Genomic DNA, 14,536 nt, shown 5'->3' with positions numbered 1-14,536 from the left:
CAGATTTTCAATCCTAAGATGTGTGTGGAGAATTGGGATGGAGCGGTTGCCGCTGTACCTTAAGGAGCGCACATGCATATCAAGGTCGTGCCTGATTTCAGTGTATCTTGGGAACAAGTAATATAATTGGCATTGTCCGTTTAGGTAAGGTAATACTCAGAGCATTTTAATAATGCTTAGTGGAACGCACCGATAAGAAGCTCGAAAGTGTTGCTCCAAAGGCGATGAACTGACGAGTCACCTCTGGCGACTATGAGTACTTCAGCGATGGACTTGGTTGTTTCGAGGTCCACTTGCCACCAGGGCGCAGCTTCATTATCTGTATGTGTACATGATCCCCCTACCCAAGCAGAGTTACGGTTGCCATCCACAGCACGTGATTGGACGCCATCCCATGCCGTACTTGACTGATTTGTTGGCTTGCCCAATGCGATATTTTCTAATATAAAAAGCGATATGTCAGTTTAAATCTGGTGTGTGTCTCATGCTGTTTAAACAATTACCACGAGGAAAAGTAATGTTTATTTAATTGGTGTAGCTACCTATGCTATATGCAAATACAATGGTGTGCTACAAACTTCTCATATATAAAAAGCATAAAGTAATATATACGAAATAAAATAGAATTATTAGTATAATGGTAATTGACACATTATTGAAAATTACGCTTTTAACTGAACTCCCTCCTTTTTACTTTGTATTACCCTGTTTGAGTAAGCATTGTCATATTAAATGCTCGGTCCCATCTGAGAGACTGGGTACGAGTGTGCTCACCTGTAATGGTCTTGACTCCGTACAGCTCTCCTCTCATGCACGCTTTGCCTTGGAATGTTGTCGGATGAATACGCACATATCGGGCGACCAGCTCTTTGTAAAACACCTGATGGACGACTCCATCCCGATCTTGGTTGGCAAATAACATCTGGGACATTAAAACACAGCGTTAGAAGGTAGATTTTCTCTCTTTTCCCTGAATCATTTGTGGAAGTGATTGCACGCATTGTTATTTGATCTTTTATAACAGACAGAGTCTCATGTTCACAACTCCGTTTAGCGGTTAAGCACGTGAAAGGAACCAATTTTTTTTTCACGAAAATACTCCTGGATTTGTTCTAGGTGAGCTGTAATGCCTAATACTGTTTCAAATCGAAAAAAAGGATTTGAAAAAGTAAATGAACAAATAAGGAAAAGGACGAATAAGGAACCAAAATCACACTGGTCACTTGCTAGCCCACCTATTCCTGTTCATTAGCGGACGCTCGCCAGGCCGATACTTAACTCAAATATTGTGATACACTCAACTCAAATATTGTGATACATTACCTGATTTCCAGCAAGATCTTCATAAAAGCTATATGTTGTTCCATCTGTTGAATACGTGAACTTGAAACTGATAACCCATTGGTCCTGGGGATGGTTCCCCTGAGTGGCCACGCCACATACGATGTGGGGGGTACCGAGGTCGATCTGCAGGAAGTCATCGTTGCTGCTCTTACACCACGAGTCACCGTCTGTGTAACCAAGCCTCGCTTGGTCTCCCACTATCACTCCTGCTTTATCTGTTATTTTATTGTTTGCAATAGCGCCACTCTCCATTCCCAAGTGCGAGGTGTCGCAAGTTCCTGCATCATTAATCAGCATATCAGCAATGTGTCTGGCATGATCCCTGATTTATCAAAACTTATTATACCATTAATAGTCATTATAAAGTCTAATATCATTAAAAGTCATAAATGATCAATAGCTTTTACATTATCCATGATATAGGAGAACATAAAAGCAGTATAACTTACTAATATGGTACACACGCAGATAAAATAGTAACATCAAGGAATCTTTACTCGCTGAGAACAAATAAGTCAGCACTATAGCCAAAGGACAGTCAAACAGAACAAACTTTTGAAAAAGCAAATGGACCAGACATTATTTTTTAGTTTATATAGCCTGTTGATTTGCTTATTATTTCAATATTGTTGTTGCTATTGTTTTCTCTTGATTATCTAAGGCCTTATTTCTTTTTAGATATGATGACAATATATTTAGGGGACAATAAGAATACCTAGGAATACCTAGATTGTCTAAGGCCTTATTTCGTTTTAGATATGACGACAATATATTTAGAGGACGATAAGAATACCTAGGAATTTGATATAAATGAAATGAACCTAGTTTTTTTTAGATAAATTATTTATCATTTTTTTTTATAAATACATATTTCTTTAAGTTTTTTATTTCTTTCTTTAAGTCGACCTTCGCAAGTCTTTTATGTCGTACGTAATATCAATATGTTTCCTAAAGGGAGTTTAAGACACCAAAATACATAAATCGGGTTCACAGCTGGAAGTTTGATCGAAGACTGCAATTAAGATACATATGTAGTAAATTTTGTTAATTGTACGATAAACACAAAATAATGTTATCATTTATTCACACGCGAAGAAACAAACTTGACAGTTCCCCTGACAGGCAGTGATAGCAGATAAAGCGCGTTAATAATTAACTATTTACACAGTGTGTACACAGTACGTATGTCTCAGTCAAATACTCATAATTAATAATTACCTATTAATAATTAACTATTTACACAGTGTGTACACAGTACGTATGTCTCAGTCAAATACTCATCCTACCTGTTATAGATTGAGCGGAGAGTAAGACAAGAAGAACCCGGAAATATGTGGACGTGGACGCCATGACGAGAAGGAAAGTATGTTAATAAGCGAAAGCAATACAGCAGGAGACCAATTGTGACGCATGATAAGTCATCACACAAGAAGACGTGTTGTACCGTGACGAGTCACGAGTCACACTATGCACTTGTCACGCGTCCGCACTTTGTACAGCATTTTGATCAAATAACTTTGTAGGATCCTTATCAACAATCCTCGGGGTCTAAGGCCGTGGATGCGTGGGCCGTGGATGCGTGGGGCGTGGGCGCCGCAGAAACAAGACTGGGGAAATATTTCGCCGCACCCTCCCCCCCCCCCAATCTCCTTCCTCTCCGATCCCATCCATCTGTCATTATACCTTCCGAACCATAGCCTTAAGGGAATGCTGATTCCCGTCAATGGCATATAATATATGTAATAACTAACACAAAGTGTGGAAATAGCGCGAGATTTATTAACAGTTTAACGCGAAATGCAAATGGCGAATGTTACGACCAAAAGTGCTAATAATTTGTAAGAACAAAGCTCTAACAAAGAACTAAGCTCCAGCGATGCCAGAACCATTAATGCCCATTAATGGATAATCGTACGATTTTTACATATTTCTTTTCTGCATTTTTAATAAATATTCTGATATCGGTGATTCGGCCGTAAGCAGGCGCGTACACAGGGTCATTTCTTATTAAGGTATCTTTAAATACTAGGCTTTCTCGATATGTTACCTATGACTGCTCACCCCCCCCCCCCCCCCCTCAGCCAATCCTGGGTACTCGCCTAGTAAGAACTGCCATTTTTAATTTTTTTTATTTGCAATCTGCTCTGACAACGATTTTTTAATATGGTGCGGCATGGCGATCCCCATCCTGGCTATTTTTAGTAACCACCACCCTACCAATGAGCGTGAGCATTTTTCGTCACCCTACACCCCCGCGCTTTGTATTTGCATCTTGTTGTTTGCCTCTGTTTCACTAACTTGAAACCGAAGAGAACACCTCGACCGAAGAGAACACAATCGAACATTTCCTTCTACCATCAAGGACACAGACAGACAGTGGCGGTTTATTTAGGGAATGCAGTACTTTGAGGGGTCGTTCACACTAACACGGATTCAAAAGTATCCGGATTCGTTCCGCCGAAAACGCATCACTTGATTCGCGTCCACACTATCGTTTTCGCACCGTGTTCGCCTGGATCCAGCCGTCCACACTAACACGGATTCAAACGTTTGAAAATGCTGAAAGGTACGGAGTGACCTCGTTTTTATTATATGCGCATGCTCAAAGCAGCAGACGCGCCTGCGATATGACGCCATCGTTTTCATTTTGATACGGATCCGACTGTCCACACTACGGACCAAAGTATACGGATTCATTTTGATTCACTTTCGACGGCGTTTTCAAAAGTACCCGGATTCGATGATCCAAAGCGCGTGTTAGTGTGGACGGCACGCCTAAAAGTATCAAACAGTATACGGATCCAAACGAATCCGTGTTAGTGTGAACAGCCACACAAGCTGCGTACTATCTTCATAAACTATCCTTGTAGCGAGGGAATGCATTTTTGTGATGATTAACAAAGCCAGCAAGCCGAGGTAGCTGAGCTTCTCTAATAACGAGAAAATAAAGAGGGAGATATTACTGTACTTCTTTGGCATTGCTTCTAGACATTTCTATGTGTATTGTATTTAAACAAGCTGGAGACGGGATCTGAATCAAACGCAGCATCACGGCCATGGATTTTATCGCTTGTCGCTATTTTTCTCTCATCTTGGCTTTTCGCCGCTCAAACAAACAAAACAGTCAAACTATTCAGGGATTCTTAGCTTCCTGTGAGTATAATTGTTAATCTTGCTTACTATATTAGATTTGTTTTATTCTTTCGCGTGTCTTTACATTCCTGTCAAGTTGGCAAACCAACAACACCAACCCGCGATGGAGTAGGACAACATAAGGAGCAAAGTCACGCGTAGTGGTGGGGTCGTTGGTTACTAAAAATAGCAAGTATGGGAATCGACATGGCGCACGGGTAATACCAAAGCGTCCGTCTCCTATCTTATTCTCTCTTGTTTGAATATTTATCTCCCAGATAGTTAGTTAGAAGGTCAACAAAACAATTGATATGAGTTTGATATGAATACATGTTTTTACAAAATGGAAGCAGCGATGGAGGTATCGTGGAGCATAAGTGTCGGGATGTTGATGAAAATTACGGAAGACTAGCACACCGCTTGGAGGGAGGTACCGGTTTATTCCTCACAAAACTCGCGTTGTACAAGGCGTAACTAGCTCACAACGTAAGAGGAAGATAACTAGGAATAAAACGTTTCCCTTTTTATATGCTCTACACGGAGCGGCTTGTCCTTTTTGCGATCCTGCAAATATTTTTTTTTCATAACGCGTATTTTTAAACTTATTTTGCTTGAACTGGACCACTAAGGCAAACCTCGTCCGTGCCGCAATTTTATAGTTTTGTTAGATTTAATTACTTTTATCAATCTTTGGGCTAAATATGGTTAAGAGTTTTCTTTTGATTATAAGGCCAATAATAATTTTTGGCATCGGGAGTCACACGCAATGAATCTCTCTTGTACCTTTCTGTGATCCGAAACATTACCGTGGACACCCAAGTCCGGCTATTTCTTAGACTAATCGCGTGATGAACTTTTTGATTGGTGTTTTAGGTCTAGTAGGGGCGAAATACGAGAATAACTCGATTCAACAGTCTGTTAGGTACTGGACAGTCAACTTGTCGCCTCCTATTATTCTTGCAAATAGCTCCAGGTTTTTCTATCCTGCTAGCAGAGCTTTTTCCTGTTTGATTCTATCAGTTTACTTATCCGTGTCGCGACTCTATTCTTTCGCGTTTTCGTGTATTTGAAAAGGCTCTGCATCCTCGGAAACCCAGTGGTACTTTCCTCTAACATTTCACTCGCGAGAAAAATAACCCCTGGGGAACAGTAAGGAACGAACTTGGCAAAAAAATATAGGCCTATGGTGAGCTGTGATTGGTCGACCTCCCGAGGTCGACCAATCACAGGCGCGCTTCCCGAACAATGCACTAAACATTTATATAACCGCTTTGTATTGGCTTGAGATCAAATATGGCGTTACCCTGGGCACCAGAGCCTCCAGAGGGAATGTCGTAGACCCCTGGCTTGCAAAATGTGCAAATTAAGTCCTTAAAACCATCTTATTGTGATACATTCCTTCTAACTGGTTAGCCCTTTTTTCTTTCGTAAATTACAAAAGATCGAGCTGGCGAAACGACAAAATATATCTAAACTATTGAGTTTTCCCACTGTTATTTGCCTTAAAAAAAGATTGATCGATGACAGCTTTTGACATGTTTAATCCCCAAAGGACCCAGGTGCCGTCGCCGCGACTTTTTTTTGCCAAGTTCGTTTCTTACTGTTCCCAAGAGGGGTTTTCTCACGAGTGAAACGTTAGAGGAAAATATCTCTGAGTTTCCGCGGATGAAGTGGATAAACTCACTATGTCATCTGGAAGTGTGGTGAAATACTGTGTCAAAATTAGGTAAGATATTTGTGTATCTTTCCTCATAATTTCGAAATGTCGTGTATAGATAAAAACTACAATAGAATCATTATTTTGTCTATACTGTCCAGAATGATGCTTCATGGCCTAGAATCAACTGATCACAGAGACAGTATGCTATTGTTTGTGATGCAGCCCTGATATGACATGAAGATATTTGGCATAGACATAAAGGATTGATATAGAGCTTCAAATTAAAATGCCCCTCTGTAAATCATCGCCCACGCCTCACCCCAACAATGTTCTAGTGTCCTGTGTAGGATTTAGGGTGAAGCATTCAGCTCATATCCACTTGAACAAGCAATACTACAGGCCCGTAGCCAGGGTTTTGAGCGGGGTGGTTCGTTTTTTCCATTTCAGCGGACCAAATTTCCGTTATCCCCTTCTCCTCGCCTTATTACATTAGGCAATCAATCTTGTATTTAAAATGTTATCACTAGGGTACTTTTTAACGTATAGTGATGATAATAAATATAATTATTATAAAAAGATTTTTATAGTCATTTTAAAGACATATTGATGTGCACGGTATATCTTCAGTCAAACGTTATATATTTTTGTTTGCTATGAGCGGACCTTCAAGCCGGGTGGGAGGGTTCGTCCGAACCCCTCGAATCCCCCTGGCTACGGACCTGTACTACAACATTTGTTGACTTGTTATGTTTTATATGTCTTTAGCAGGGTGTGTGTACATCATCTTTATTATTAGACCCCTTGACAATTCATGGCTATTTGCTCTATAAATCTAAATCTGGAATAGACAGCAAGCCAGGTTAGGTCCTATTATCAAATAGTAGCCCAGGTTTCATATGTTCAGGTTCCTATAATGTGTATCTTTATTATCAAATAGTAGCCCAGGTTTCATATGTCCAGGTTCCTATAATGTGTATCTTTATTATCAAATAGTGTAGCCCAGGTTTCATATGTCCAGGTTCCTATAATGTGTATCTTTATTTATCCCCTGATAAGTTGGGGTTAGGCACCGGAGCGCTGAGGTCGCCCGACCTCGCGCTACCCGAGGAACCATGTACCGGGCCACAGCTTCCCGCCAGGGAACGAGCTTGAAAATGTGGGACTGTGGAACGGGTCCATGGGACCTCCAACCCCAACCTGACCAAGCACGAGACCGATCAAACGAACACCGATGCAACTTTGTTAAGTAAGTTGAGCCGGGGCCGTAACAAGAACACCGGGCGGGGTGCGGATGTAACCCCTATATGCATTGCTAGCCCAACGACCTAATGTTTGGATTAAATGATCGGGCATCCCATTCCGGGCGGCAACTGTAGCTGCACCAATGCGAAAGCTGTGACTGGAAAAGTTACCTAGAACCCCATTGGCTTAGAACAGAATGCAAGAAATTTTCGTTGACCCGTGGCATACGTCTTGCGCGTAGACGGGGCCCTTCCAAGAGGAACTCTTTGCATCTGCCGCTAGGGATAGCTAAGAGCTTCCAGTACCCCCTGAGGCACGGGGGTGGGCGAGGGATGAGCCCAGGGAGCCAGTGTGAAGAAATCCTGCCAACGGGAACGAGATAGGGCATAAGCAATGGGATTCTCGACACCGGGTACATGCTTTCCCGAAAACGAGAAGCCAAAGCGGGCCGCCGACATCAACAGGCTTCATACTAACTTCATGATGGATGCTACTTTCGGCGTCCTAGAGTTTAGGATCGCTACTAGCAAATCATTATCGGAACGGAGAAGCACGTGTTGTCTCTGCCACTGATCCCCCCAAAACAATGGGGAAAAGTTCCTTGTACGCCATGGACCCACGCTGCCAAGACAATGGGGAAAAGTTCCTTGTACGCTATGGACCCACGCCGCCAAGACAATGGGGAAAAGTTCCTTGTACGCTATGGACCCACGCCGCCAAGACAATGGGGGAAAGTTCCTTGTACGCTATGGACCCACGCTGCCAAGACAATGGCGAAAAGTTCCTTGTACGCTATAGACCCACGCCGCCAAGACGCATCGTTTTGCGAATAGTTTTTTAATGTTCAATGCCTCTACTAAATTTTATGACTAGACACTTATATCAATGCAGTATAGATTTTACGAAGCCTGTATTTTTAGATTCATATTTTAGAATTTTAAGTATTTAATTATTGTAACATAACGTAATTCAACCTTCAGGTTGCAATACGCTATGGACCCACGCCGTCAAGACAATAGGGAAAAGTTCCTTGTACGCTATGGCCCCACGCCGCCAAGACAATGGGGAAAAGTTCCTTGTATGCTATGGACTGGTTCTGTTGAGCCATGAGCCACCGACCATTGAACCAGGCTGAACGATGAAAGGCGCCGTACCCCCAGAGCCCCCGAGGCGTCTGATATGACTTCCACCGTATGAGAGGCCACCATTCCGGAGTAGAAAATTACACCACCTCTCTAAGTCGGCTCGAAACGGGGCGTTTAAGTGTATAGGGTGCGAATCGTGACGAAACCAACAGAGCAGGTCGATCATGCGACGGATGTAAGGTGTAGATGCCCGATAAGTAACTCAAGATCTCGACGCGAACACCATCTACGAGTAGACCATACGCCTAGCAGGCTCTTAGTTTCTCAAGCTTGGGGAGTGGTAAACGTGCGATCCGGCGATCAAGTCGATCTCGATGCCTAGCACCGTGAGAGTCGTGGAAGGGCCTTTGCACTTATCGCAGTTAAGGGGAAGGTCAAGGGAAGCACATCACGCGTAGAGAAGTAGATATTAACTCGGCACATAACGGCGAAGATGGCGGGCCTGCTATGATAAAATCGCCTAGGTAGTAAGCTATGTGGTCTACCTTGTAATTGTTAGCTAGGATCCACTCCACCATGGACGCAATGCAGTTGAAGATTTAGGGGGCGGACTGCAGGCCAAACGGTAATACGAGGTCCCCATAAATGTGGATTCGATCGCTGGGGTGAACCCGCACATTACGATATGCGGACTGTAAATCAAATTTAGAACCCACGACCGAGCGACTCTACCATGCGAATTATATAATCTACCCTAATATAATCTAGAGAGCATTCGTCGCCGTTGATGTCGTCGTTAACGCTAGCACCAATAAGAGCAGACAAATCTATAATCAAGCGCCATTTACCAGGCTGCCCCGATTTGGGGATGACCCCCAAATTTACTAATATGCAGGTATTGCACCGGGGGGATTGCGAAGGGGCCTGCCACCCTACCCAGAGCTACCTCGTTGGCCAGATATGCATCTATAACCTGAGCGTGCTGAACTGCCGACGGCTTGTTACGCTTAGCGGAACAAAGAGAACGACTACCATCGAATCCCAGCCGTCGCGGATGCCATTGATCACGTAGGTGACTCGCTACTACTCTGGGTACGCGTTCAGCTTACTCTTAAAACTGTTGACTTGTTATGGCGTGATGGAATACACAGGCGGTAAAAGAGCTGAAGAAACAGTCAATATAAGCAGTAACCCAGGGAAGGAAACGGTAAAAGAGCGCCGCCAAATGCGAGCTCAGAGCCCCCTGGTCTGACCGCGTGACTAGGCTGCTACCCTGGGACTAAGTCGCGCGACCCTGAACCCCTGAACCGAATATGAATGGAATATGACTGCGAATACAAAGGGTAAGACCGCCCTGTCTACACCCTGGGACTAGGGTGCACGAACCTGAGCCACTATTGGAATATGACTGCGAATACTAAGGGTAAGATCGCCCGGTCTACTACCCTGGGACTAGATTGCACGACCCTGAGCCCCTAAACCGAATATGAATTGAACATGACTGCGAATACTAAGGGTAAGACCGCCCTGTCTACTACCCTGGGACTAGGTTGCACGACCCTGAGCCACTATTGGAATATGACTGCAAATACTAAGGGTAAGACCGCCCGGTCTACTACCCTGGGACTAGGTTGCACGACCCTGAGCCACTATTGGAATATGACTTTAAATACTAAGGGTAAGACGGCCCGGTCTACACCCTGGGACTAGGTTGCACGACCCTGAGCTCCTATCGAATACGACATCGAACATTAAAGGGTCTACTACCCTAGCCCCTCCCGCTGGCCAGATAAGATCGCGGTCACGATATATCGGGAGAAGTGGGGGAAGGGGGTGGGAATGCCTAGGGTACACTCGCGCTCGCCGCTAGTAAGGTAAAATTGGTGGGGTGGGGTGGGGGTGGGTGGGTGTGGAGGTAAAAAGGGGGTAGCAGTGGTAGGTGAAGCATAGGGGCCAGATTGGATGACACACCTAGTTTAATACCATGCCACTGATATGCCGGCAAGAAACATGTTAACATATCTCTCCGTACAATATACCTAGGCATATGAACATGGCCTATAGTCCATCTACCCGACATGATCCTCATGGGGCATAATTCTCACTCATCGCTTCCGAAACTTGGCCATCGGGGCCGGGGTAGGGTGCGCGACTGGGACACTCTCTCTGCCGGTGAGGGCCCGCGCACTTGGAACAGCAGTGGTGATAGCGGCATGCGTAGACGGGGGACGAGCACGTGCCGCTATTCCATGAGAGACAGATGGGGACAGGCTGGGACGCTCTTACCCGGCTTCGAATGCCCGACTCCGCGGTGTTAACCCATTGATTCCTGGCTATTTTTGAGCTGAATTTACAAAAACAGACTGAAAACAGATACCTTCCCCCCTATTCTGGGTTTTATACAGCCCGTCAAAGTCAAACACAGCTGCACCTAGTCAGCGGTATCCAAGGTTTCCAACAGTGCTTTGCGGTCCCCACTTTTAATCCCTCGTCGTTGTGCTGAAGCCAGCACAAGTTGATGGTTGCTTGTATTTTTCATCAAAAATACAGCTATGAGCATATTAGGAGAGTGTCTCAGGACACCATGAAGTCTTTTGGGGCATAATTGAGTGCTTTGCTTATGGATATTTGCAAGCAAAGGTGGATTCATGATGGATTTTTCTTGTTTGGCTTTGCCTGGATGAGAAAATAATTTTCTAATGAATCACCACAGCTCTCCTAAATGCTGTCTTTTCTTAAACCAAATTGATTCCAAAATTGTTTACACTGCTATTCTGGGACTGTATGACCTGGAATTGATTTGTTTGACTTCGGGGTGAAAAGACTGACTTTGGGGAGAGGAGTGTTGACTGGCCCTCCCCTCGTGAATTTTTCCCTGGATCTCCCAGAATGCTTTGCAATCCGTAAAGGCATCTTCGTGGTTTTACAAGCCTTCAAGGAGTGGACATTGTGTTTTGAGGCCATGGAAATGAACCTGGAGGATCAGAATAAAGGTATCTATTTGTGTCTAGAGCTGTGTTTGCTGATCTCTCTCCCTTGTGTGGTATTTTGAGCGTTTTATTGAGAGGGGTGATTCTGCTTTTCTCTCCTTGTTTGATTTGAGATTTGTCAAAGAACCTGTGCTATTATTTGGCTTAAGAATAGATGCCAATACCTTGGTTGGATGCATATCTGCAAGACCATTTATCCCTTAGACTGATGCCTGAGTATCTTCATCTTGTTGTGTTTATTTTGCATTTATGATTTTTTGGGGTTGTGGGTATTTTCCAAAGCCGGTACAGGCCGGTTGAGGGGTCAATGTGTTAAAGGAATAAAGTTGGGTGTCGATATTGGACCAGTCGTGAATCTGGAGGGCGGCAGCGTTTTCCCGGAAGGCCCTTTCGTTATTCAGCCAAACCCAAGCTTCAAACTGGCGAAAAGTGCGCAGGATTGGCAGCTTGTACTGGGTCAGATCTCTCCATCTATGCGGCGGTGATTACGGGCGTGTGTATGGTGAAAGCTTCTTTCCAAGATACAATGTCCCCTACCTTGGCTTTTTCTCTCTTCTTCTGGATGTCGGCCAGGATAAAGTGACCCGAAAGAAGCAGCTTTGGCGCCTAATCCTCCAGCATCGGAGTCATGTTTGCCGGGAGTAATTCGGCAAGATCAACAACCCCCCCCCCCCCCCCCAAATAATACGGCTCACCTGTTTTGCAGGTACAGGCAGGTAACCCGGTCCGACCACGAATGGCTGCATGAGCGAGGGCAAGGGTAGGACCGAGGACAGCGAGTTAAGAGGGGTAAATAGACCGATCAAGCCAGGCGTAGCAGATGTTTTTGTCGGCAGAGTTCGAAAGGAGGACCATACACGCGGAACCATAGACATGGGAAAGGTATTTAAGAATGTAGATACTGAGTACCTACCTTCCAGAGCCTGGTTATTGGTGAATGGATCTGATACACCGGCTCCCGCCGAAGCTGCACTCGGTTGGGCATCTAGTACGTTGACATTTTTCCAGTGTTTGTGCTGCTATCGCGGCCCGAACTGTCGCCTGAGTAGCTTTCAGGACACCCTCCGACACCTCCACGGTATCCCTTGCGGCCTTAGCGGATGAATGGGATTTCTCTGTGTTATTTGGCAATCGATTCCATACTTTTTAATGAAAATCGATGTGACATAAAAGATATGTGGGTCTGAAAACACAAAATGGCCGCCAACTATTTGTAATGAACAAACCTTTTGCTATTATAAAAAAAAAATCGAACAGTAATTATTTTTTATATCGAGATTGATCTGATAAAATAAGAAGTGTTGAGCACCATCTCGATCTCATTAAATAAGCTGTGTTTTTTTTAACAATTAATCTTTGCAATTCGTGAATCAGAATACTTTACCATTACCGGTTGGCAACATGTACACCTAAACCATCCTTTCTATAAACGTTGACTGACTTCAAAATCTGGGATTGAGTCTAACCTCAACGTAAAATCTTGGACTTTTCCTAATATGTCAAACGGGAATTGGATCGATCAGTGAAAGAGATCAACTCTGTTCTTTCCGGTCGCTGTTTTGCTTGGACATGCGCAGTAAAACCGGAATCAACAGATTCGTGTCTGGTTAAATGTCGAGAGTCGAGAGTACCAGGTCGAGAGTCTTAAAAACGCATTTAAAAATAAAAATACACGATATTATAGGCCGTGGAGTTCTCGCTCCCTGCTGATTATAAAAAGCTGCGATTGAAAAGCTCCATCTAGTAGGCTCAAACCATGGGTATTTTTCTCTACGCCCCTGTCTCTTTTGAAGGCGAAATTCAATGGATAGGTTCCCAGCCTAAAACAAGTCATTTTCAGCACAGGGATCTACCCAAGCGCCTTTTCGCGCGTCTACCGGCGCGCTATTTTGGAATAAATTGTACACGTGGTCTGGCCCACAGTGTGTCGGGTAAGTACGCAGCTCTTACAAGCTGCAATTTGATTGGGCAAATGAACAATATCGACACAAAGAACGAGAAGAAGAGACAAAAGAACTCCTTTGTAGAACAAATAGGAGACAAAGCAGCTGCATACTTACTCCGTGTGTCTTCTTTAACAAGCTGTTGTTTACACGATTTTATTGTCTACACGATATTTCTTTTAAACGCAAAAATGACTAACTTTGATCATCGTTTAGCGAATGCCGATTATATAGTCACATTATAATCCAAGAGGGAACGGCGAATGATTTTATGCCTCCCTGTTTTTTAGCTGGGGTTAGCTTTTTATAATCAACAGGGAGCTAGAACTCCACGGCCTATAATATCGTGTATTTTTAAAAGCGTTTTTCAGACTCTCCACCTAGTACTCTCGACTCTCGACCTGGTACTCTCGACTCTCGACATATACCCAGACTCAAATTCTGTTCGTGACAAATTTGATTATCCCATAGCCTTTTACCTTGCCGCTGACACAAAGGTACGTTGGCTCCGGGAACGAGATTGCCGCTATCGAATCGCGTTGAGTATGCGGATTAGTAACCTCCAGGTTTTTGGAGGTAGTCACATGGTTTAACCGATTGAAAACCGGTTACGAGCCTGTTTTTATCGAGAGGTGTGACAGCTTTTAGCTGTTTAGCGAGACATGACTGAAAAACCTGGAAAACGCGCAATTCCAGATAGAAAAAGAAGATACAATTTCTAACAATGGCTTAAGGTTCCTTGTATTACGGACTGATTTTCAAAACACACATAACAAGATTTTGGCTTTTTAAGAAAATTTTTCTTTGATCATCATTGCCCTGTGTATCACAGTTCAGGGACGAAAAGCTCAAATTTCAATGACACTTCACAAAAAGTCGCATCAATTTAAAAAAAAGTCGCACTTGATATTTTGTTTGCTATAAGTTACTAAGTACTCAGAGAAATTCTCCGCCTTATTCGATTTGAAATGGGCTTATTTGAAGCGTCACGTCATGTTTTTCCGTCATGTCGTTTAGCGATAGATTCACACAGGTAATGTTTTGAAACACTCATGCGATCAGATTTCCAGAACCGTCGACGAGAATGCCCACAACTAATACCACAAATAATAAACAAAATAAGAATGTTATTACAGTTAT

The 14,536-nt window shown here is 43.7% G+C and overlaps 2 protein-coding genes across 2 annotated transcripts; both read right to left on the bottom strand.

The window, feature by feature from the left end:
* Positions 1-176: 176 nt before the first annotated feature.
* Positions 177-940, bottom strand: LOC125561386 (fucolectin-6-like). The gene is made up of 2 exons (XM_048725705.1): positions 775-940; positions 177-439 (listed from the first exon to the last, which is right to left on the bottom strand). The coding sequence occupies exons 1-2, from the start codon at positions 929-931 to the stop codon at positions 177-179; spliced, it is 420 nt and encodes a 139-aa protein (XP_048581662.1). The 5' UTR covers positions 932-940.
* A 57-nt stretch (positions 941-997) lies between these two features.
* Positions 998-2,822, bottom strand: LOC5496281 (retinoschisin). Its single transcript, XM_048725153.1, has 2 exons — positions 2,631-2,822; positions 998-1,622 (listed from the first exon to the last, which is right to left on the bottom strand). The coding sequence occupies exons 1-2, from the start codon at positions 2,692-2,694 to the stop codon at positions 1,303-1,305; spliced, it is 384 nt and encodes a 127-aa protein (XP_048581110.1). The 5' UTR covers positions 2,695-2,822; the 3' UTR covers positions 998-1,302.
* Between the last annotated feature and the right edge of the window lie 11,714 nt (positions 2,823-14,536).

This window comes from Nematostella vectensis, chromosome 3 (genome assembly GCF_932526225.1).
Source record: "Nematostella vectensis chromosome 3, jaNemVect1.1, whole genome shotgun sequence".
Lineage (NCBI taxonomy): Eukaryota > Metazoa > Cnidaria > Anthozoa > Actiniaria > Edwardsiidae > Nematostella > Nematostella vectensis.
This window is presented reverse-complemented; position numbering and strand designations above follow the sequence as displayed.

Excerpts from the sequence above, each read along its gene's own strand:
- LOC125561386 (XM_048725705.1), bottom strand. The coding sequence starts at position 931 with ATGTCCCAGATGTTATTTGCCAACCAAGATCGGGATGGAGTCGTCCAT. Across the intron at positions 440-774 it reads CGGAGTCAAGACCATTACAG|AAAATATCGCATTGGGCAAG; the intron begins GTGAGCACACTC and ends TTTTTATATTAG.
- LOC5496281 (XM_048725153.1), bottom strand. The coding sequence starts at position 2,694 with ATGGCGTCCACGTCCACATATTTCCGGGTTCTTCTTGTCTTACTCTCC. Across the intron at positions 1,623-2,630 it reads CTCCGCTCAATCTATAACAG|GAACTTGCGACACCTCGCAC; the intron begins GTAGGATGAGTA and ends TTAATGATGCAG.